General features: G+C 40.4%; 1 protein-coding gene across 2 annotated transcripts in view; it reads right to left on the bottom strand.

The window, feature by feature from the left end:
- The window catches only part of ddc (dopa decarboxylase), a 30,606-nt gene extending 15,851 nt beyond the window's left edge, over positions 1-14,755 (bottom strand). The window contains exons 1-6 of one of the 2 annotated variants that reach the window (XM_056257440.1): positions 14,648-14,755; positions 12,197-12,405; positions 10,129-10,242; positions 8,747-8,866; positions 1,668-1,802; positions 1,140-1,283 (exon numbers count right to left, since the gene is read on the bottom strand). In XM_056257440.1, coding sequence (XP_056113415.1) covers positions 1,140-1,283; positions 1,668-1,802; positions 8,747-8,866; positions 10,129-10,242; positions 12,197-12,397 — 714 coding nt within the window. In that variant the 5' untranslated portion in view covers positions 12,398-12,405; positions 14,648-14,755. Of the gene's footprint in view, positions 1-1,139; positions 1,284-1,667; positions 1,803-8,746; positions 8,867-10,128; positions 10,243-12,196; positions 12,422-14,647 lie in introns of both variants that reach the window. The other variant, XM_056257446.1, reaches the window with a different exon arrangement.
- Between the last annotated feature and the right edge of the window lie 9,723 nt (positions 14,756-24,478).

Raw genomic sequence — 24,478 nt, forward strand, 5'->3', positions numbered from 1 at the left:
CTGCTGGCTGAGCCTAAGGCTAATTTGACTAATGTGATTCAGAAAACAGGCTCTCCAAACAGCATTAGCCATCATGCAGACGGTGGGGGACAGGTTCAGAGAAAGAGCAGAGACAAATGTCCAATTTGTTCTCATTTCATGCTCTCTAACAGTCTGAGGGGCTGCTATCTTTCTACCACGATGTTTGACTGATTCTATTATTTTGTACTGTTAATTTTATACAGTATAGTGGATGGAAGTTATAATACTAATACTACTACTATATATGTACAGTCAAACCAAAATTTATTCAGACACCTTCAATATTTCTCACATTATCACAGTTTATTCACTATAGTTTAGAAAATGGTAATAAAATATGACAAGAGCTCAGAGTTATCAAATCAATTGATATTTCACTGGTTTTGGCCATCCTTCTGTTAGACTGTCTCACAAATGAATTAGGTTGAATAGCTGTCAGCTGTCATCTGTTAAATTTAACTACACAATTAGATAATACCAATTTAGGTCAACCAATTACCAAGAAATACTTAATTTTGTTCAGTCTGTGATGTAAAAAGGTTGCATTAGCAATAAAAATAAAAAACACTTTGCAAAACATGGTCAGGTCAAAGTGTCTAAATAATTTTTGGTCCCGAATTTTTTAGTCCACTGTATGAAACATTTTTGGGTATAATATGTCACAGTTTACTTTACTTACATAAATGAACTATTATGTCCTGCACCCACTAGTAAAAAAAAAAAAAAAAATTTATACATGGTGTCTGAATAATTTTTGGATTGACTGTATATGATGAACATGATTTCACCAAGTACAACATGTTCCTTGGAACAACATTCCAATCAACCAATCATATTTGAGGGTAAAGGATACAATTGATCTCAAGTTAAGGCTTACAACCAGGGTTAGGTGCTTCAACATCAGTATTATTCACCTATCATTATTTTAGGGATAGGTTATGGGTAGGGTTAGGTTTAGTGTAAGGATAGAATTAGAACAATTTTCGGACAGAAATGTTGTTCCAGGATCAACAAAATATGTTGAGTAATAATAAGTAAGTAATAATACTATGTTGCTTTATTTATTGTTTTTCACTAGTGATGTGTTGTTTAAATGAAGCATGTGATAAGATACATACAAAAAATGGAATGAGTCCTGTGGCTCTGTCCTCCTCTATAACTCTCCGCAGTGCATCTCCTCGCACAGAAAACTTATTGTCAGAGAGAATTTTCTTCATCCGCACCCCACCTATCAACCCTGCCCTCTCCACCGATGAGTGCGCCTGAAATATCAACAACACACTGCAATGTTATTTCTGAATTAAGGATTGTTTTAAAAACATGACCATTACTGTCATGGCCAAATATTCATAGTTTCCAATTAGACTTTTACAGACACATATATACTGTAAGCACATTCATAAACAAGTGGCACTTCACTGTTATCCTGATACCCTTTTGCATTGTTTGACATTTCCATTCAATGAGAATTCTTGCTAATCATCCCTACTCCCCCCTACTAACTCTCGTCCTTACTTACAGAAGAACACGACGCCATGGTCATAGTGCCTGTTGAATGATGCGTATTATCTTGCAGACCATTAGTTTAAGTACTGTAGGTTAAATATACCCTTGCATTAATCTTTCATCTGGGCTTGTTGTCTCACCTGATCAGATGAGTAGGCGACTAGTTTAGATGTAATATATGCCTCAGATTGGTCAGGATGGTCAGCCTGGATCAGTTTGACGATTTTGGAACGAGCAGCAAGAAGAGCCATGAGAGTGGCTTCACTGGCAGTGCCCTGTATGAACAAACAGCATATTTATTTATTCATTTGACCATGTCTAGTACACCAAATGTTGCTATCTATATTAAGCTGTTCTCATAATTGGTAGGCATGTCCAATATTATTTGACACACAATTCTCTCATCTTGGATATTTCATTGAGCGAAACAACCTCAATCAATATGCCCTGGTGATGCAGCGGTGATGAATTTTCATCAGCTCTCAAGCTCTGTTTTGTATGTTCTCAATGAGTGAATGAGAAGACTTCCACTCGAAACCCCTCAATACAGATCACCTCAGCTCATTGTGAGTCATGAGCTGTCTTTGATTTCCCTTTGTCAGCCTGACAGCTCACACCCACATCCTGATTACTAATGAATCGGTTTACTGGAAAACTATTGCCACATTTGTTTGGCAACCCAAGTATGAAACCAATTTCAAATTTGGTTCTGTATAGATAACTCTCGGAGTGATTGGCATGGTAATGGGTATGACAATGTATGTTTGTATGTTTGGTCTTGGCGGAATAGATCTGCTACTCTGCTGCTGTTGCTGCTTTTATTGCTATTGCTGCTGCGGCAGAGCAAGTACAGGACTTGCTACTGCCAATACATATACGACACCCTGCTGTGAGCAAAGACATGCTGCTGCTGTACAATATAGCGTACATGAATTACCCCCCAACAGAGCAGGTGACATGGTATTTGACAATACAATACAAACCAAGTGTACTGTACATCAGAAAATCCCCCACCCCCAGCAGATCTACCGCCAAAACATATGCACTGATGTTTCTCTGAAGAGCCATAGGAATGTGTTTATGCTATCTATGTGTGCCTGGCCCTTTCATCTTGAGTATGAGAAATGGGGTGTATGTTTGGTCTAGGCGGACTAGATCTGCCTACGCAGTATTCCCCCCAAACATATCTAGCCATTAGACATGTGGGCTGCCTTGAGGTGCATATAAGGTGTGTGAAGCATTTCGCACTGTAGCCCTATGTGAACTAGTGTACCCTTTTTCTTTTTTTTTTCAAGGGGTGTCCCTAATGACTTACCAATGTGGTGTTCTACGTATGTCTCTACATACCAGTGTATGCGTGCCGCTAAACTAAGTAGTCTAAGCCGTAAGGCTTGGCTCTGGTGGCCTATTAGACTATGTGTGCCTGGGCCTGCTTTGCCGAATGGTTTAACTCTATTGGCCTGTTACTATGTGTGGCTGGGGCTGCTTTGCCGAATAGCTTAACTCTATTGGCCTGTGACTCCTGCGTCAAATGCAAGATTGTAAAACACCTTTCTTAAACCAATAAGGCATTGTTTGTTGTTTCGTATAAGCAATATTAATATTTAAACGTGAATGCCCTTCCTGGTTCTGGAACCCAGTATTCCCAAAATTTAGTGATGGTGCTTAATGCAGATGCTGTATAGCAGTGTCCACCAAGAGAATAGAAATGTGCCACGAACATCAGATTTACGAGTCATTATTTTACGAAATTTGGGAAAGAACTCAAATATTTGAGCTGATATTCTATTGGGCCTATATCTATTGTCTGAGTTACATTACTAAAGCGTTACTACTTGACATTTCATCTGTCCCATGCAATGGTTATGTCAACAACACAATTTGAGAGTGGATCCCACATGTCAGTCCTGAACTTCGCAGCCTGCACCGGACTGTCTGTCCTCACCAAGCATGAACACTTATTCAATGAATGACATATAGTCGCTAGATCAGTGGTTCTCAACCCGCTGCTCTGCACATTTTGTATGTCTCTTATCTGACACACTCAGTTCAGTTCATAGAGTCTATTCTAACGAGCTGAGGATCTGAATCAGGTGTGTTAAATAAGGGAGACATACACAATATGCAGAGCAGTGGGTCCCGAGGACTGGAGTTGAGAACCACTGAGCTAGATCATGCAAACTGCTCGCTCATCTCAGCCCGTGTGATCTCAGAAAGTGCCGCTACATCAGTGAGCTGTGCAAATTGCAATGAGTCTCCTATTTACAATCTTGTTGTTAAAGGCAGAGTTGCAGGGTTAATTTTTCAACGAATTTGTGCAATTTGCTTGTTGGTAATAAACATTTAAACTTATCCATTGTATTTTATGTTGTTGGGTATCACAAAACGGAATATAATATGAAAAAGTAGGTACTATCTTACAGCGGTTTGCAACAATTCTCCTTTCCCCCACAATGCATTGCATTACGTCACCTTGGGGAGAGAATTTACCAAAGCCCGCCTTGAGAGCATTGAGAGTGACTAGAGAGACGAGTAGTAGATGAGAGTATTCTGATAGCGCAGATTATAGATAAATAGATAAATAAATAGATATAGATAGGCCTATATAGATAGACAGATAGATAGATGTAGATAGATAGGCTAGTATAGAGAGATAGGCAGACAGCCAGATAGCATAACATTAGCATAGATAGCAGCTAGATAGATAAATAGATATAAATAGATAGTAGGTAGATTGACAATGGTGAGGCACGTCACATCTGGTTGCGGGGTGAGCTCCTCGACCAGCGACCAAAACGCACTCACTTCCCTTCCCTACAGCACAAGCTTTCCAACGCAGTTTCCATGGGACGGCACCGCCCACACAAGCACCTGCCAAACACAGCGACAGACACGTGACGGCTACGTTTGCAACAACATTTTCACCGGAGGAAGAGATAAACGCTTAGAAACGCCCATATAGCTAGCATGATGCCTTCTATTTCTAGATGACAAAGACAAAGTTTACCAGTACACTATGACAAAGGTTACCGGTACTTATCTGAACTAACGTCATGATCACTGCCGCTAGATATAAAGAAAACGTTGATTTTTCACTCGGTGCTATTCAATCACAGTAAAATTAAAAAAAGTGTCGTTACTGCAGTGCACTGCTGCTTGTAGACTAGACTCATTGCAAGCAACTCACCAGGACACTTCACCAACTCTCTACTCACTCATTCTCCTCGGACCATGCATTTAATTGGCTTTGACGGCCATCAGTTCTTGGCAATTGCTCATTTGCCCGCTCATGTTGGCTCTTGCCACCTCTTCCTCATCCCAGTCAGTCACCATAGTTCTAATACTAGGCTGAGGCTACCTTTCCTCCACTTCTCCCCAACGTGACGTCATCACAGAATTGCGTAAAAAAATATATACCAAAAACGTAAAAAAAACCAGGTCTTTAAGACCATTTTTGAGACATTTTAAAAATGATATACATATCTTGAGTGATTTATATACCCACGGCCTTTAAGGCAATACTTCTGCGTTCTAAGTACTGAGTGATTTTGACTGATAATAAACGCCTCTGATGGCCACCACACATTATAACGACATGTCCGTGATCGAAACATCCACCGCTGCAAACGCATCGCAACGGAATCCTGACATTATCCAGCGCACACACTCACAGCACACATACCTGGTGGAGCATTTGCCAAAATGACAGCATCGCTGTGGTGCTCTGCTTTCGTTTGAGAAATACATGAAAACTGCCTTGCACGCTCTAGGTAAGTTGAAATGACAATTATCATTGTATGTGTGAGCAGTAGTCTAAACGAAAGGTATCCGACATTAGCATAGATCACTGTTCGTCCTGTAGTTATGAAATAGTATATGCCCAAATATAATTCTGGGGAAAATACACCTGCTCACATACTTCGTATGTAAATAAGGTGAATACATTGTTTGTATTTTAAAAATGGTAATGTTTTCACTTCATGATCGAATCATTAGGTCAAAGTGTCTTCTTGACCGCAACGTCTGCTACTGCCGTTGATATTCGTTAACATTGCAATCTGATTGTTGCTGTTGTTGCTGCTGTAAACATAATAGGAAATGCTGTGGCTCTGTTATATATGTGATACAAATAAAAGCCTTTCACTTTAAAGAGTTCAGAAAAGCTTTTCTCTGTATCCTTACATTGCCTGCTTGCTGCTGCATAAATGTAAAATGCACATTCTCTAGCTGCTAATGCTAGTGATTCACTCTAGCATTAATTCAGGACTACTGACATGACACATGATTTAGACCATTTACAAGGTCTAAATCATGTGTCAGTTAATTCATAAGGAATTGATTAAGCAGACTAGGCAAAACAGTGATAGCGTAAAAACCATAGACTGTAAAAAAATATGGACCTAGTGTCTCTGTGACGTCACCCGTAGGTTTCTGAAGAGCGTTTTTGAAGCCTAAAGTGGGCGAAGCCGGCCATCGCCATCGCCATCTTGGCAGCGCGTCATTCCCAGGTAACTGAAAATGGGCAAAGAGGCGGGACGTGGGTGTAGCTGAGGTGCCTGGTTGCTGAAACCACGCCCGCCTAGCTCGACGTGATCATTAGCTTAGGAGCTAATGCTATATATAGCATAGTAGCATATATGCTACTGGCCTTGTGCTAAAGTGACAGCTGACTTGAAGTAAAGCCAATAGTTAAAGTTCATGTTTTTGCCCTTCGAAATACTATAATAGCTAAAAGACATAGCTAAATTGAGACTATGTGTATCTTGATGCATTATTATTAGTCTGCTAGTTAAAAATGTAACTTAGTAACTTACAATATTGAGCGTGTGCGAGTGCGTGTGCATGTGTGTGACAGTGATTCATGCGCATACATGTCAGTCATGTTAAGTTCATAGAGAGCTTTATTCAGTCCATTTTAAATTCTGATTTTGGCCGCCTCTCAAAACCAAAGATATTACCTAAGAAGTTCATGTAAATCCACTAGAAATCCGCGCTCATTCAAGGATGTGCATCTATTGCATGGATGGCGAAAGCACTGACACCTGCAGGATTTCATCTGACTGTACTTTTTATTTAACACTTAAAAGTTAAATAAGCATATATAGTCTATCTGTTCCGTGAGAGTACCGCTGAACGATTGTAGCCTCTAAATCTATAGATGTTTTTATATCTGAAAACTCCAAAACTAAATTTTCAGACATCCATGAGTGCATGTTCACAGAGGAAGACAACTGAAAACCAGTGCTGGTTGTTCCCACGATACTCGGCAACAACGGACAGACACAGACAGCAGACAAACGGCTAGTAACGACAGCTGTGGCAATCCACCTGTCACTCAAGTGGCCACGCCCTTAATTGTGCAGAACTTTAAGTCTTAATATAATTGAAACGGATGAGTTATAAAAAAATTCACCCCCCTCCCAGTTGTTATGAAGGGCAAAATTAGCTATATAGACCAAAACCCATGCACTTATCTTAGATGTTGAAAAATAAATAAATAAATAAATATTAATATTGTTATAAGTATAGGATTTCAAATTCCAAAATCTTTGGTTAAATGCCACATCCACCACATAACCCTACTGTATCATATTTGTCATGAAAATTTCGAAGGCCTCTATATTATCAACATGGGGAGGAGGGGGGTTCGGGTTCTGTCACGATTGCCTGTGTCTCTGTGTTCAAGGCCTTTTACTTTTATGTTCTTTTGTCTTTATTTTTCTGGTTTCAGTTCCTGTGATTTAGTTCCGGTTTCCATTGTCATCTTGCTTGTTTCCATAGTTACCTTTGTTACCATGTCAACTAATGACTTACACCTGTCCTTCATTTAGCCCTTTGTCTTCTTGTGTATTTAAACCTTCAGACTTTGTCTGTTCTTTGTCTTGTGTTAACGTTTCAGGATGATATGTATCTCTGTTTGGTTCCTAGAGTTCACTAAATGTTATTTCATCGTTCATCTGCGTCAAGCCTCATTGTTGTGGATAATCAAGTCAAGCCAGCGCTCAACATTTATGAAGATTTCATTGATTTACATTACAATCTATCATAATTTCATCTTACTTTTTAACTATATAAATATCAGCAACTGCACCAAAATGCATATTTTTTGCTCAGTGTGGGCCTCTAATAAAGATTTGGTGTTTTTTCCTCCTCAAATATGAGCTCCATTTTCTCTTCTATCACACTATATGAGCCATAAAAGCCTAATGTATCAAATATGACACTCAAAAAACTTTGTCTAAAAGTTTGATCAACTTTTCAGTTAAAAAAAAAGATTCTTCTGACTTATTTCATGTCAAGCTTTACAGGGTTAAGACTTACAAATGAAAACTGTGATGAGAATGAATGCACTCCAACACTTGCAATGTCAAACGCTACATGCTCAGTTTTACTTGCATAATTTACTTCTTACACCTGTTCTCCTCCCCTCTCTACTACGCCCACCTTTGCTGAAAGGCATTGCTTACAAAAACCCACAAACTTCCTCATTAGTGTGTGCTATCAGTGAAAATAATGCCTGTTGCCATAGTGAGCTCTCTGAAAAGCCCGGAGACAAAACCATCCAGGAGAAGGACACACTCTAAAGCGGCCCTAATGACAGAGCATCAAACCGACTGTCATCAGTGGGCTTTCCATTCGCTGTGCTTCCTGTGTCTCTCTCTAAATGGTCACAGCTGCTCAACTGCTGCATCGATAGTGATGAAATGAACATGGACTGCTCTCAACGCACGCCTGCCTGACTGTCTCCTCTCATGTGTAGCTGACGTCTTAAAAGGCAATTTCTACTGGGCGTAACAATTGTCAGGGCCTAGGAAAGAAAATCAATGACAAACAAATTGCTGTCATTGAAATGTATTTGATATTTGTTGTTGTTCAAAAGAAATTACCCGTAAACATGGATTGAGCATGTGGCATTTAAGTGGTTTGAAACATCCCGTTTTTTGACACCTGATGCAAGATCCTGTTGCCAATTCAGATATTTTTTAAACAAATTTTCGATATTACAATGCATGTTGTCGGATATGTCGCATGTTGCATGTTGTCGGATATAGATCAACCTTTTCAGTAATTTCAAATGGCATCACTTATACAGGGGTTTAAACCAGGGGTACATGAAGATTATTGGAGAAGATAACCCTGGTTGAAACCCCTGAATAAGTGATGCCATTCAAATAAACTTACAGTACTAGCAGCCAAAATCTTTTCTTAATTATCTCACCTGGATGACCCCTCCCCCTTTGCCTTCTGTACCAGCAAGAAAATCTTCTGGTAACTTCAGCATCTTTCCCAGCCAGTCCAGCATCACTGTCTCCAGCTCCGTACAGGCAGGACTCGCTGCCTACAAAACAAAAAATCCTGCATCAGCCTACAAGAACAGACAGGTGGCTATGGATGGATGGATATACAGATGGCTGGATGGATGGCTGGATGGATGGATGCATGGATGGATGGATGGACGGATGGATGGATGGATGTATGGATGGCTGGATGGATGATGGATATACAGATGGCTAACTGGATGGATGGATGGACGGATGGCTGGACGGATGATGGATAAACAGATGGCAGACTGGATGGATGGATGGATGGATGGACGGATGGCTGGATGGATGATGGATATACAGATGGCTAACTGGATGGATGGATGGATGATGGATGGATGGATGGATGGATGGATGGATGGACGGATGGCTGGACGGATGATGGATATACAGATGGCTAACTGGATGGATGGATGGACGGATGGCTGGATGGATGATGGATATACAGATGGCTAACTGGATGGATGGATGGACGGATGGCTGGATGGATGATGGATATACAGATGGCTAACTGGATGGATGGATGGACGGATGGACGGATGCCTGGACGGATGATGGATATACAGATGGCAGACTGGATGGATGGATGGATGGATGGATGGACGGATGGCTGGATGGATGATGGATATACAGATGGCTAACTGGATGGATGGATGGATGATGGATGGATGGATGGATGGATGGATGGATGGATGGATGGATGGATGGACGGATGGATGGACGGATGGCTGGACGGATGATGGATATACAGATGGCTAACTGGATGGATGGATGGACGGATGGCTGGATGGATGATGGATATACAGATGGCTAACTGGATGGATGGATGGACGGATGGCTGGATGTATGATGGATATACAGATGGCTAACTGCACCGATGGATGTATGGACGGATGGCTGGATGGATGATAGATATACAGATGGCTAGCTGGATGGATGGACGGATGGCTGGATGGATGATGGATGGATGGATGGATATACAGATGGCTAACTGGATGATGGATATACAGATGGCTAACTGGATGATGGAAATACAGATGACTAACTGGATGATGGATATACAGATGACTAACTGGATGGATGGATGGATTGATGGATGGATATACAGATGGCTAACTGGATGAATGGATGGATGGACGGAAAGACGGACAGACAGGTAGGTTTAGGTTCCTAAATTGATGGATAGATAGACAAATGGACAGAAATACTGACTGGCTGGCTGGATGACAGACAGACAGAGAGCTAAGTGATGGATGGATGAATAGAGAGAAAAACATACCCAAGAGAATCCAATGCAGCCAATGGCTCCAGATAGCATGTCTGCCAGCATTGCAGGAAAAGAGTGGGCAGTAGGGAAGTATGCATAGAAGTACGGGCTGTGCCAGTGAGTCACCTGAAACAGTGCAGTAAACATGTAGAAACAATTGTTTAAAATTTATATTCAATGGTCATAAAAAACTTTCAATAGATCATTTTTACAACCTCTGTATTTCCATCTGTAATTTAACATTTTATCAAGCTAAAGAGTAAGGGAACTGTGTGATCTGTCAGATTTAGTTTGGTTGCTCTGTTGTTGTTCACCTTTACAATTTTGAACAGGGATTATGATTTAAGAAATAGTGACATTTGGGTTTTTCTCTCAGAAAGTTAAAGGTTAGATGAAATTGTGAAGGCTAGATTAAATTATTCCATGTGTTTAGCAGAGGAGAGAGCTTGAGGCACTGTGCGTCTGTCTCTCTCTTGCAGGATTTTCCTATTGTGAGTCATTCATTAGCTCCAGCACACACTTTTAAACAAGCATTAATACAGGACTTCTGAAAGGGAAAATTGGTCTAATTGGACACATTGGGAAGGTTAACACCTTTAACTGAATTAAAATGTTTGTTTTTTTCCTCTGAGCTATGAAATTAAGGTGTGGGGGAGGCTTTTCTCTGACCCCAGGTCAGAGTTTAATGATTCATTTCCTTACTATCAGATTACCAGCCACAAAAAAAGGTGGACTTTGAGTATGTCTAAGGAGAAACAACTTTGAGGGTCTCTCAATATGGCCACTGACCCATTCAACAAAATACAGTGTCTCTTTATCTGCACCTAATATTTGCACTTACATCATCGGCATGGTGAATAACATAACTCCATCATCCTATCTGTTTAATACTTGGTAGATCAGTTTAAATGGTGGAAATAATGTCAGTAAGTGAAATATACACAACTTTTGTTATGTTACAAGATGTTACAAGAGCTCTATGTCTATAACTAGAATGTTTAGACAAATGTTTTTGTTTGTTTTCTAGGAACAGTTTACAAATTTTCAACAATTTTTTTCTAAAATAAAATTTCAGTGATTATATTTTTGCTATAGCTGTTGGATAAGCATATGAACACAAAACAATGTAGAACTGAAATGATCCTTTTGCATAGTTTTTGCAAACGTTTGATAAATTAAATGCTTACACTTTATTTTAAGGTGTCCTTGTTACAGTGTAGCATTACATTACTAAGTAATATTAACTAACTAAGTACTAAGTAATATTAACTAACAGAGTGTACTTACTATATAATTAGGGATAGGGTTTGGTTAGTTGCATGTAATTATAGGTTACATTTATTACTACAGTAAGTACATGTAGCGTAAAAAGGACACGGCAAAATGAAGTGTTACCAATTATATTAAAATGACTGATTATTTACAATGACCAAAATAAAGATTTGATTATTGTGTTATGTATTTCATAAATTTTGTTTCATAGTTGTTTCCTTTAACAAATTTTCTGTTAAATAGATACAAATATTAAATACATTTTAAATACAGATATTTTGCATATTCACTTTAGTATTTTATATTTTATAAAAAGGTATGTTTCTCTAATCAGTGTCTATAAACAGTAGTTGCCTCTGCTATTGGGGTGCTGTTGTCACAAACGTGAACATGTTCAGTAAGTTGTACATTTGGTGTAAATTATCAATAGCAGCCATCAAGACTTAAAATAATGTATCGTACATAAATTGACTTAAAGCTATAGAGGTGAGAAACATCCTATTAAAATATGATGCCTAAACGAATCTCACCAGTTGAAAACAAAGTTCAACTTAAAGGGATAGTTCACCCAAAAATGAAAATTCTGTCATCATTTACTCACCATCAAGTTGTTCCAAATCTGTATGAATTTCTTTCTTCTGCTGAGCACAAAAGAAGACATTTTGAAGAATATGGGTAACCAAACACTTGATGGACCCGAAACGGGTTGGTTACCGACATTCTTTAAAATATCTTCTTTTGTGTTCAGAATTCTAATTTTTACTTTAAGACAGTAAAACGGTGTCAGAGCTGGTAAGCACTGACTCACCCCTGGCATGATCACCCTCTCTATGTCTTTGACCACATCCTCATAGTTCTCTGCCTCCTCCGGGGCCTCCTCGGGAATCAATGGCCTTAGATATCCAGGTTCCACATCAGGGTAAACCTGCCTCTTCTCAATGTTCTCTATATAATCTGCCACATAGTCCACCATCTCCTTCCCGCGTCTCCGGAACTCTGCAGTGTCCATCGCTTTGGCTGAAAGAGGAGTAGTCTTTCAGTGGGAAGAATAAAAGTCAATCTGATGTAGCCTATGGTTCCTCTCAATGTCCTCAACTGAGGAGAGCTGTAATTATATTAGTGTGATTGAGACTGTTTTCATGGACAACATGATTGTCAGTATCTTAAGCGGAAAACTAGCCAAAGGCCACATGTTCAAGACATGAAAGGTAATTATAGCAGATCCTCAACAATACATTAGTTTCGGTGAGTATTTTCATTTTTTTATTTTAAGAATTCAGATCTGTAGATCAGTAAACAATCCTGCATCATATCAGTGTTATTTTACTTATTATTACTCTTATAGTTTTTGGTTACACTTTATTTTAAGGTGTTACACTATTGAATGGTCAGGATTACGGTTTGGTTTAGGGTTACTTGCATATTTTTATATTCTCAGTTTTCATTTATTGTACTTTATTTATTTGTCTATCTATCATCTATCTATCTATCTATCTATCAAATTATTTTGATTAATTACTTAATTTTTGGGGGGGTATAACTATTTATGGTTATTTTTAATTTTAGTTTTTTTTTTCTTTCTTTTTTTCAGTTATTAATTTTATTGTCCCATAGCTGCCAAGTTAGCTGCCAAGGTAATATATATTTTAAAAAAAAGCTATTTTGAATTTCATCTTATATTTGTATTTATTTCAGATTTAATTAAAAATTAAAATAACAAAATTGTTCGTAGTAATTTAAGTTTTAGTAAATATAAATAACCTTGCAGCATATTTTGTGAAATAATAGATGCACCTCATGCAGACTGCACAAATGAATTATATTTGTGTGAATATGAAAAAAAGGGAATAAAACAAATGTAGGTAGCTGTTTAGTTTAGTTTAGTTTACAGTCTTGTTTCCCATGTACATACCATGTACTTATAGTAATTGCAATAACTGGGTAATGACTACTAACCCTGAACCTTCCCCTAAACCTAACCTTAACCCATGTACATACTTTCGTAGGTAATACAATGTAAGTACACTTACGTGCATGTACTGTAAAATAAAGTGCACCCAAAATGTATGTTAAAACATAATCAACCATCATCCCTGCACATGAGTAGCAATATTTGCTGATAAGAACATTACAGATTGCCAAACACATACTATAAAAATGAACAATGTGAACTTTCCAAACTAAAGTTTTAACAGTGTGCTGGCATAGCTAATTTGCACTAATTTTACGAATTTATTACTCTGATTTTCCTCACTCAATCACACATAGGCTCAGGCTATTGGTTAAATTGACCATAAATTGGTACTTTTTAGAGCATAGAAAGAAACTACAGTATGTCAGTGAAAGCATTGTTCTAAAAGAGTTCTGGCTGTATCAGCAGGGTTGGTGACAGTGACTACTACTAATTATTTGGATGGCTGTTATCTCTTCACCCTAATCCACATAATACAAATGGATTGAGAAGTGTCAGTGTGTGTGTGTGTGTATGCAAGTGATGACTCATCCAGAAGGTGGCCGGTCGTTTTGATTACGTACTAGTAAGTACTATTATTTGTTCATATTTGCACACGTGTACAAATATAAATTAGCTATTTGAGGACATATCATGGACTTACATTGACAAACCCTAACCCTATCTCTAAAAGGACATTTTTGAATTTCTTTTTGTATTTTGCAAGCATTTTTACTATACATTCCCAGATGTCCTAAATTAAAATGACAGCTAATTCAACTTAATAATACTTTTGAAGAGAAACAAACCAGCAATTGCAAAGAAGCATTTTTGGATCAGTCATTATCATAATGTTCCTAAAACAATTTTGAGGAAAGAAAACTTGCATTTAAAAGCTTGAATTAATAATCAGTCTGATTTTGATTTGTAAAGCTACAGCCATCTCAGTAAACACTTTATGGGTTATCAAGTGCAGATATCTTTATGGCATGTCATGCTGCACTGAAGTAGGTGTTGTAAAAATGGAGTAAAAGCTAAAGTCTGCTGACATTTGCCTTATTAGATTTAACTGGCAAGGTGACATTTAAAAAAAAATGAATATTAAACTCAACATGCTTTATAATAAGAAACAAAATGCAAAAGAGAAAGTAAAGACAATCCACCTCAGTAGTTATGCATCATCGACCTGACAAAATCCCATAATAGTCCTGTATTTGGACCTTGTACCTGGACCATGTTCTAAACGCTCAACAAGTGTTATGCTCATAATAACTCTCTCTTCCCTTTAATAGCTTTCATTGTACTTACAGTGTCAGGCAAAAAAGAAGAGATGTCCCTCTCGTCGGTCCTCACACGCTTTGTTTGTTTTAAACACACATATATAAACACACACACACTGAGAGAGAGCAAAGCAGAGTGATGTGGAACAGCAGGGAAGCCTGGGGGTTTATCAGCCCTGCCACCGTTCAGACAGCCAATCAGAACGAGGCTTTCATTCAGAGCAGCCCGCACAGGCAGGGCAAAAGGAGCGGATTCATAAGGAGTTAATGAGAACCTGTTCACTTTCCTCAAACATTAATACAATTACAGACATACAGACCAATACAAGACCAAAAATGCAACCACCCTCTGTAATGTACAGTGCAGACCATTATATCACTCTGAATAATCACATTATTACAATAATAGCATATAGCAATTGAAAAAAAAATGGTTTAAGTACAAGATCATGTGTAAGATCTCACGTAGATTATCCTGGTCAATATTTAATGGAACTGTTATTTTGCTGTTATTATTAGCATCTGAAGTTCTTCTGTACAGTTTACAGCTATTTCACATTAACATGACTCAACAATATGCCAATAATATATTGTTTGATGGAATAAATGTGTTTTCTTGTTAAGTTAGTCATTAGATCTGCATTAGATCACAGGTTTCACTCTCACATCTTGAGTGAATTAGCACTGGAACCAAAATATATAGAACAGAAACAGACTATTTGAAAAGCTATCCACAAAAGCCATATATTGAAGACATCCATCAGGTCTAGCCACCTATTAATCAATGGATGTGATCAATAAAACCATAATGTAAAGTGAAGAGATGTTAAGGCCAAGTATGGCAACCCATACTCGGAAATTGTCCTCTGCATAACCCATTCAAGTTAGAGCACACACATTAGGAGAAGGGAGCAGTGAACACACACACACACACACACACACACTGCACACTGCACACACACACCCGGAGCAGTGGGCAGCCATTTAGCTGTGGCACCCGGGGAGCGATTGGGTTAGGTTGTTCTAAAAGAGCATTGTTCTAAAAGAGTTCTGGCTGTATCAGCAGGGTTGGTGACAGTGACTACTACTAATTATTGGTATGCAAGTTATCTCTTTACACTAATCAAAAAAAGCTAATTAAACTTAAGAGTACTTCTGAAGACAAACAAGCCAGCAAATGCAAAGAAGAATTTTGGATCAGTCATTATGTTCCTGTCACATGTCTGTCCTGTCTTGTGATGCACATGGGTGTTTTGTTATTTTGAGCCATGTGCTCTTGTCATTGTTTGATCCCTCCCCCTTGTTATCTGATTATTGGTTTATTTGCTCCACCTGTCTGTCTCGTTACCCTCCTTTATTTGCCTTCCTATTTAATCTACATGTGTTTGCTGTCCTGGGCTCGTTTGTTGTAGTTGTTACATTTGTTGTTGCGTTATGTTCCGTGCCCGTCTTGCCCTGCCTTGTTTGTTCTGGATGTAGTTAGTATTATCGTGGTTTTCTTTTGTTTATTTTATGTTTTGTCTTTATTAAAATATTCATTCACTCCGCACCTGAGTCCACGGATTTATTCCCACTACCCTCCGTGACAGAACGAACGAGCCACATGTGGATTCAGCGGAGCGAACTTTGTCCGGCTGAGAGAGAGAATGGGATTTCTCTTTTTAAATATTTCTCTCTGTGACCAGAGGAATGAAGAGAGGAGGGCAGCGGAGTCTTCTTCACTGGTCTCTCCTGGAATGGGATCATCGTCGTTGGATCCGTCCAGCGTTGGTATTCCGTCAATGGTTTTGGCCAGCCTTGAGTCTGCACACATCTGTCAGAAAAGACGGAGGAGGAGAAGGAGACCTGCGTCTGCCGAGTCAAAGACTGTTCACGTCCCGTCTGCCCCGTCAGAGACTGTTCACGTCCCGTCTGCCCCGTCAGAGACTGTTCACGTCCCGTCTGCCCAGTCAGAGACTGTTCACGTCCCCCGTCTGCCCCGTCAGCGACTGTTCACGTCCCGTCTGCCCCGTCAGAGACTGTTCACGTCCCCCGTCTGCCCCGTCAGAGACTGTTCACGTCCCGTCTGCCCAGTCAGAGACTGTTCACATCCCGTCTGCCCAGTCAGAGACTGTTTACGTCCCGTCTGCCCAGTCAGAGACTGTTCACGTTCCGTCTGCCTTCATGGACCTGGACTATCTGGAGCGTCTGGCTCGGATCCTGGACATGCCCGTGTCTGCTGTTCCAGAGCCGGAGGCAGAGCCAGTGCCCGTTCATGAGCCGGAGGCAGAGCCAGTGCCCGTTCATGAGCCGGAGGCAGAGCCAGTGCCCGTTCATGAGCCGGAGGCAGAGCCAGTGCCCGTTCCAGAGCCGGAGGCAGAGCCAGTGCCCGTTCCAGAGCCGGAGGCAGAGCCAGTGCCCGTTCCAGAGCCGGAGGCAGAGCCAGTGCCCGTTCCAGAGCCGGAGGCAGAGCCGGAGGCAGAGCCAGTGCCCGTTCCAGAGCCGGAGGCAGAGCCAGTGCCCGTTCCAGAGCCGGAGGCAGAGCCAGTGCCCGTTCCAGAGCCGGAGGCAGAGCCAGTGCCCGTTCCAGAGCCGGAGGCAGAGCCAGTGCCCGTTCCAGAGCCGGAGGCAGAGCCAGTGCCCGTTCCAGAGCCGGAGGCAGAGCCAGTGCCCGTTCCAGGAAGAGCCAGTGCCCGTTCCAGAGCTGGAGCCAATGTCTGTTCCAGAGCCAGTGCCTGTTCCAGCGCCAGAGCCAGTGTTTGTTTCTGTGTTTGTGTCTGTTCTTGTGACTGTTACAGTTCTTGTGTCTGTTCCTGAGCCGGTGTCTGCTGTTCCTGAGCCGGTGTCTGCTGTTCCTGAGCCGGTGTCTGCTGTTCCTGAGCCGGTGTCTGCTGTTCCTGAGCCGGTGTCTCAATAGTGAGATCCATTGGTGAGAATCCATTCGAATGGTGAGATCCATTCGAACCTCGCTTAATAGATCTGAGATGATTTGACAGATGCCAGATCTTCTAATCGTGATAACTGATCTCTGGTTACTTCAAATTAATTTGCGGATTTGATCTTGATTAAGTTGTCTGAGATTACTGCGCGTTCTTGTGTATATTGGAAATATATATATCAGTGGCGATTTCTTTAAGACTGCAAGGGAAGCTCAGCTTCCCCTATAATGTCAAAAAATGAATGGTCAAATGTGTACTATTGTGTTAACATTTTATTGACTAAAAATGTGTTATAACACGGTCATCTCGAAGACGAGTTCGTTCAGAATCAGCTACATATAGCAGGTCGGCGGACTCGATTTCCTTCTCATACATTCCCGTAGCGCGTCACAGTGCATTTCCCTATGGTATTTACCCGTTGAAGCTCAGCGTCCATTGACTTCAATGGGGCTGCTTTGAACAGTTTTTTTCAGTGCTTCGAAACTAGACGGTCATTGGATAAATGCTGCGATTATGTCCCGCCCACGGACGCCCGGTGTCTCTGGGGTGAATAGGGAAGTGGGCTGGCCTGGAGTCCGGGCGTCTGCGTGATGATTGGAGGACTGCATCTCCTTTTGATTGACAGTGATTTCGCACAATTAAAAGTCGCTGACGCGGAAGCTATTCGAGATTAGTCTCATCGCGGATTTTGCAACTGTACTCGAAAGACAAACTGCTGTAACATATTTCTACCAGAAAGACTCGGGAGAATAAATACTGTACAATAAATACATTTATTGATAGCCCAGCAAGCAATAAAGTTCTTTGGCGTAGGCCCCGTCCATAGCTCGCAATCCGAGGGTCCGGACTCTGCATTTCCTGCCTGAAGACGAAGGCAGGGGCGCAGCCGACCCCCTGTGAGGTATAGGAAGGGACCATCCTGGTGGTGGTGGGGGAGGATGGAGGGGAAGGGACCATCCTGGTGGTGGTGGGGAGGATGGAGGTGAATGGAAGTGTCAGCATCTGCGAACTCAAACATGTGTAAGTACTGGTCTTTTATACCGCAAGTATTAGACGCGATTGGATAGATGAGAAGGTAATAAGTGACGTAGCAATTGAGTCTTCCTGACAGAACTTAACGCTTAAGCTTACATTTCTTGGTATTTGCTATTTTCATCATACATTTCACAGTTTAACCTAATTCCCATTTCCTCCGTCGATGTCAGGTGCCTTGTTACATGTGCGGGCGTGGTGTCTGAATCACGGCACATCTGTCTAGTTTAGTTTCGGTTTTGTGTCGGGATTCGGACATGCATGCTCTGCGTGTTTGTTTTCTGTTGTGAGTGCACAGGATAAGCTTATGGTCGTTCTCGTGCATAACGTTCTGTCTTGTCGTGTTCGCTCTGTTCAGTGTGTTGTTTTTTGTGTAGCACGCGGTTCGTGTTTACATCGGCCGCGTGCTTTCATGTCATGTTTTGTCTTGTGCTGTGTAGCACACAGCTTGTGTTTTACACTAGCTGTGTGCTTTCAGGTTGTCATGTTCTGTGGGAACACGTGGCATGAGTGTTCTCATTGTTCTTCATGTCTCATTTTGTATGAGCACAATTGCTTGTAATTTGTTTTACTGGCCATGTGTTTGTGTTTTTGTCATGTTTGGTGTGAGCCATACCTGTCAAGTTTTGGATTTGAAAATAAGGGAAATTTTCCGGCACCCACCGCGAGCAGTCCCACCACCCCAACCAAGCTCCAGTATCCCTTACATTTTAAGACAGTTGTTATAGCCTAAATGAAACACACACACACACACACACACACACACACACACACACACACATATGTATATATATATATATATATATGTATATATATATGTATATATGTATGGTATAGGGTATATTAATATTAAGAGCATTATTTAAAGGCTTATTTGCATATTTTTGTTTGTTGTTTGTCTTTACATTTACATTTTATTTTCATTCCACACATTATTTTAATTTCATATTGCTTTTCTTTTACAGTTTTTCTTTTCATTTGCAGTTTTTCTTTTCATTTCACATAACTTTTCTTTACTCTTTTAGTGAGTTATTGAACAAATTTGTTGCAGACTTTGTATTAACTGTTTTGGAAGGAGTGTATTTGTGGGCTGGGCCAGAGTGGTTAATTTTACATGAGAGTAGAGCAAACAGTTCTGTTGTCTAACGTCATCCTATTCTCTGTAACAATCTTTCGTACCATGCTAAACACCCTTTCTCGTGCTGACATACATCATTCCTTCCACGTGTGAGATGCTAAAGTCTTACAAAACGCGTGACTGTCCCCCACCCTGCTCCTCTTCAGAAAAGTAAATTCGCTATCCCATTGTTAGCGGTATTTAGTACATGAGGGTTTTGTTTTTTTGGCAGGAGTGCCTTGCTCTGTCATAGCGTCCATCATCCGACTCTGTTTTTGTTTGTTTTTTGTTTCCCCGCGTTGTCACTCATCATCTGACCTCACACACTAACCTCTGCCACCTACAGTACTGTAGTTATCGCGAGGGTAGTGACAGAGCTCAGATTGGGAATGTTTTTTTTTTTTTTTTTTACTCCGCCCAGGGTATTATTATTTTTCAATAACGCAGGTTAAAATACGGGAGATTTACGGGAAAATCCTAATACGGGAGGACGGCGGGAAAGAAGGGTAAAATACGGGACTTTCCCGGCCAAAACGGGATACTTGACAGGTATGGTGTGAGCACATGGCTTGTCATGTGTTTTCCTTGTGCCATGTGCTCTCCTGTCGATTGTGTCGACTCCCATCTTGTTTCCTGATTATTAGTTATTTTGCCCCACCTGTCCTCCCTTGTTACCTGCCTTTTTTGCTCCCTATTTATTCTCCTTGTCCTGTGCTGGTTCGTAGTTTTTGTTTGTATATTTTTTATTTTTTATTATTAAAATAAAGCCCATCAACTCTGCACCTGAGTCCTCGCTCTTTTCACCATCCCCACACCTGACAGTCGAGTAAAAAAAAAAAAAGAGCTTCCACTCTTTGAAAGACCAGCAGCCACCACTGATATATATCGATACTCAAAACGATGAATGTGAAACACGCTTTGGGGAAACTGAATACTGAAGCCTGATTTGTTCACACATGTGAACTGCACAAACCTATGGCATTTCAGCCCGCCGAAACGGGCAGAGCCGATTGCCTATATAAGTCGGCGCAGAATGCCGTATCGTCAGAATCTTTCGACTGAGAAGGCTCACGTGCAGCTGTAGAGCATGGCAGGGTACGCAATGCTCATTTCCGTTATCTCAGGGAACAGAGGTTACGTTAGTAACTGGAGCATTCCTTTTTGAAACATCTTTCACATTGCATGAAACATGCTTTGTGGAATGATACACTATACCACCATGCTATAAGCGTAGAGCAGAAGCTGTCCTTCGAGCCCAGTGTGTTACCACGAGGGCCCTAGGCAACATAGGCTAACTTAGTGAGGCTCAGGCTCCGGGGCTGGAGCCTCAGCAAACACAGACTCACAGACTCTTCTTCGGAGTCAGCGAGGAGATGATCTTCGCTCTGAAGGAGAAAGATTCTGATGATATGACATTCTGCGCCGACCTATATAGGCAGTCGGCTCCGTCCATTTCGGCGGGCTGAAATAGGTTCGTGCAGTGCTCATACGTGAACAAATCAGGCTTCAGTATTCGGAGAAAACAGAGTTCCCCCAAAGCCTATTTCACGTAATGTGAGAGACCGTTTCAAAAGGGAACATATGTTTGCTAAAGTACTCCGCAAACAGCTTATCACTGCATCAGCAACTACACAGTTACTGCCTTGAAATAAAGCAACATGCAGCATAACATCAATGTTTCTCAGCTTAACATTGACTGAAGCACAGGATCTACTCTTCAGCACAATGGTGACCCACAAAACTACTTAATTAAACTAACAGAACTGCCTTGTGCAAAAACACATAAAACAGTTCAGTTTAATATTTTCTCTCCTTATCAGTTATTGACTCTGCATAACTTTGTTCTATTGTTTAATATTTAATATTTTAGTCAAATTAAGTTGTTTCGTTTTGTAGCGTCTGGACATAGGCGTCATTTACGGGGGGGGGGGGGGGGGATTTGGGGACGGGTGGGACATGACCACTACTTTTTGCCAGGGTCGATATTGTCCCCACCACTTTTGAAACATCTCGCGGCACGGATGTACCAATACAAATAAAACATATCCAGTTAACTAGCAGCATTCGTTTCATTCATTTGTTAAATAAGAGGCGATCTAGCGCTGAAATGTGTTGTCTTCACTCGGCGCTTCAATCCGTTGCGGAGATTCTATTCGTTCCGGTGAAATCACAAATCAAAATGCACACAAACATGTCCCTGCTTCTCTGGGTTCTAATCCGCACTCGTATAGTTTTTTTCCCTCATCAAAACCGATAATGTTTATCAGTGATAAAGTATATCAAGATTCTTGATATACAACCACTGATAAACATTATCGGTTTCGATGAGGGAAAAAAAACTATACGAGTGCGGATTAGAACCCAGAACCTCCGACACGCTTGGCAAAAATTCTGCCACTGGACCATTACAGTAAGACCAATTAAACCCAAAGTACCATCACATTTTTGGTCGGACATCATCGCATCTTTGTATACATTTTTATTTATTTACATCAGTAAGCTACAGGACATCGTCTTTCAAAACATGACCTGCGCGAAAGAGAAAAAAGAATGAATGCGTCATTGTACCCAGCACTTTTGAAAATACCCTTCCGAATGCGTCTCTGTCCCCACCACATTTCAAACCAAACTGACGCCCATGCGTCTGGACCAATCAGACACACACAAATTAATCATTATATTTAATGAAGGATCCAACAAACTCACTCTTTCAACAAAGTTCTATGAAACTTCCCCCACAAATGAAGCCTATCCACTGGCAGAACCTGGTGTCCTGTTACAGGACACATTAAGACTGATAACAAGCTTTACGACCCAACGGAATTTCCAGAGATTTGTGACACTCTTAATTCTTGCGGATTTCATGGAAAGAGAGCTCGATTGCTTACAGAGAGGCCTTAAAAGCTGCTAGATCTGCTTATTTTTCAACCCTATTAGAAGAAAATAAACATAATCCTAGGTATTTATTTGAAACAGTGGCTAAACTAACGAAAAAGAACGCTTCAAGCCCAGAAGTGTCCAAGCAACACAGCAGTAATGACTTTATGAACTTCTTCACTTATAAGATCGATAATATCAGGGACAAAATTATAACTATGCAACCGTCTACCACAGTATCGCATCAGGCAGTGCATTGTAGTTTCCCTGTGGAAAAATTTGATTCATTTGTTGCCATAGGAGACGAAGAATTTTCTAAACTCGTTAATTCATCTAAATCGACAACTTGTATGTTAGACCATATACCGACTAAGCTACTGAAAGAGATGCTTCCAGATGTTATAGATCCTCTTCTTACTATCATTAATTCGTCTTTGTCTCTAGGATATGTACCAAAAACCTTTAAGCTGGCTATGATAAAACCGCTTGTTAAAAAAACGCAAATTGATCATACAAAATTAGTAAATTACAGGCCGATCTCGAATCTGCCTTTTCTATCAAAGATATTAGAAAAAGCAGTATCCTCACAACTGTGTTCCTTTCTTGAAAGAAATGATATCTGCGAGGATTTTCAGTCAGATTTGCTCTTATCATCCGATCGCGGTTGTATCTCTCTATTAGTGTTACTTGATCTTAGTGCTGCATTTGATATTATTGACCACAACATTCTTTTAAATAGACTCGAAAATTATGTTGGCATTAGTGGAATTGCATTAGCATGGTTTAAATCATACTTATCTGACCGTTATCAGTTTGTAGCAATAAATGAAGAGATGTCTTATCGATCACAAGTTCAGTATGGCGTACCACAAGGCTCAGTTCTAGGACCGTTGCTGTTCACTCTGTACATGCTACCATTAGGAGATATCATTAGGAAACATGGAATTAGTTTTTACTGTTATGCCGATGATACTCAGCTGTATATTTCTTCAAAACCTAACGAAACTTACCAATTCACAAAATTAACTGAATGCACAGCTGATATAAAAAATTGGATGACTAGCAATTTCCTACTACTAAATTCTGAAAAAACAGAGATTCTAATTATTGGACAAAAAACTTCCACACGTAATAACCTAGAATACTGTCTAACACTTGATGTCACTCTGTCAAGTCTTCGTCGTCGGTTAGGAACCTGGTTGTGCTCTTTGATACCAATCTTTGATACCAATCAAAGTCACGTGTCTAGTATCTGTAAAACTGCATTTTTCCATCTTAAAAATATATCTAAATTACGCCATATGCTCTCATTAACAAATGCAGAACAATTAGTTCATGCGTTCATGACATCAAGGCTAGACTATTGTAATGCTCTACTGGGTGGTTGCCCTGCACGCTTAATAAATAAACTACAGCTAGTTCAAAACGCAGCAGCTCGAGTTCTTACCATAACCAGGAAATATGACCATATTAGCCCGGTTCTGTCAACACTGCATTGGCTCCCTATTAAACATCGTATAAATTTTAAAATATTGTTGATTACTTACAAAGCACTAAATTGTTTAGCTCCGCAGTATTTGAGCGAGCTTTTAAAGCATTATAGTCCTTCACGTCTATTGCGATCTCAAAATTCCGGCCAGTTGATAATACCTAGAATATCAAAATCGACTGCTGGCGGTAGATCCTTTTCCTATTTAGCACCAAAACTTTGGAAAAGTCTTCCTACCATTGTCCGGGAAGCAGACACACTCTGTCAGTTCAAAGCTAGACTAAAAACACATCTCTTTGACCTAGCATACACATAATACATTATAGACTTCTATAATTCAATGTTAGGCTGCATAGATTAGGTCAGCCGGAACTGGGAACACTTCCCTTAAATCCCGATGTACTCGTTACATCATAAGAAGAATGG

The sequence above is a fragment of the Rhinichthys klamathensis genome, unplaced genomic scaffold, assembly GCF_029890125.1.
Source record: "Rhinichthys klamathensis goyatoka isolate OS25496 unplaced genomic scaffold, OSU_Roscu_1.1 h1tg000006l_1, whole genome shotgun sequence".
In the NCBI taxonomy this organism is placed as follows: Eukaryota; Metazoa; Chordata; class Actinopteri; order Cypriniformes; family Leuciscidae; genus Rhinichthys; species Rhinichthys klamathensis.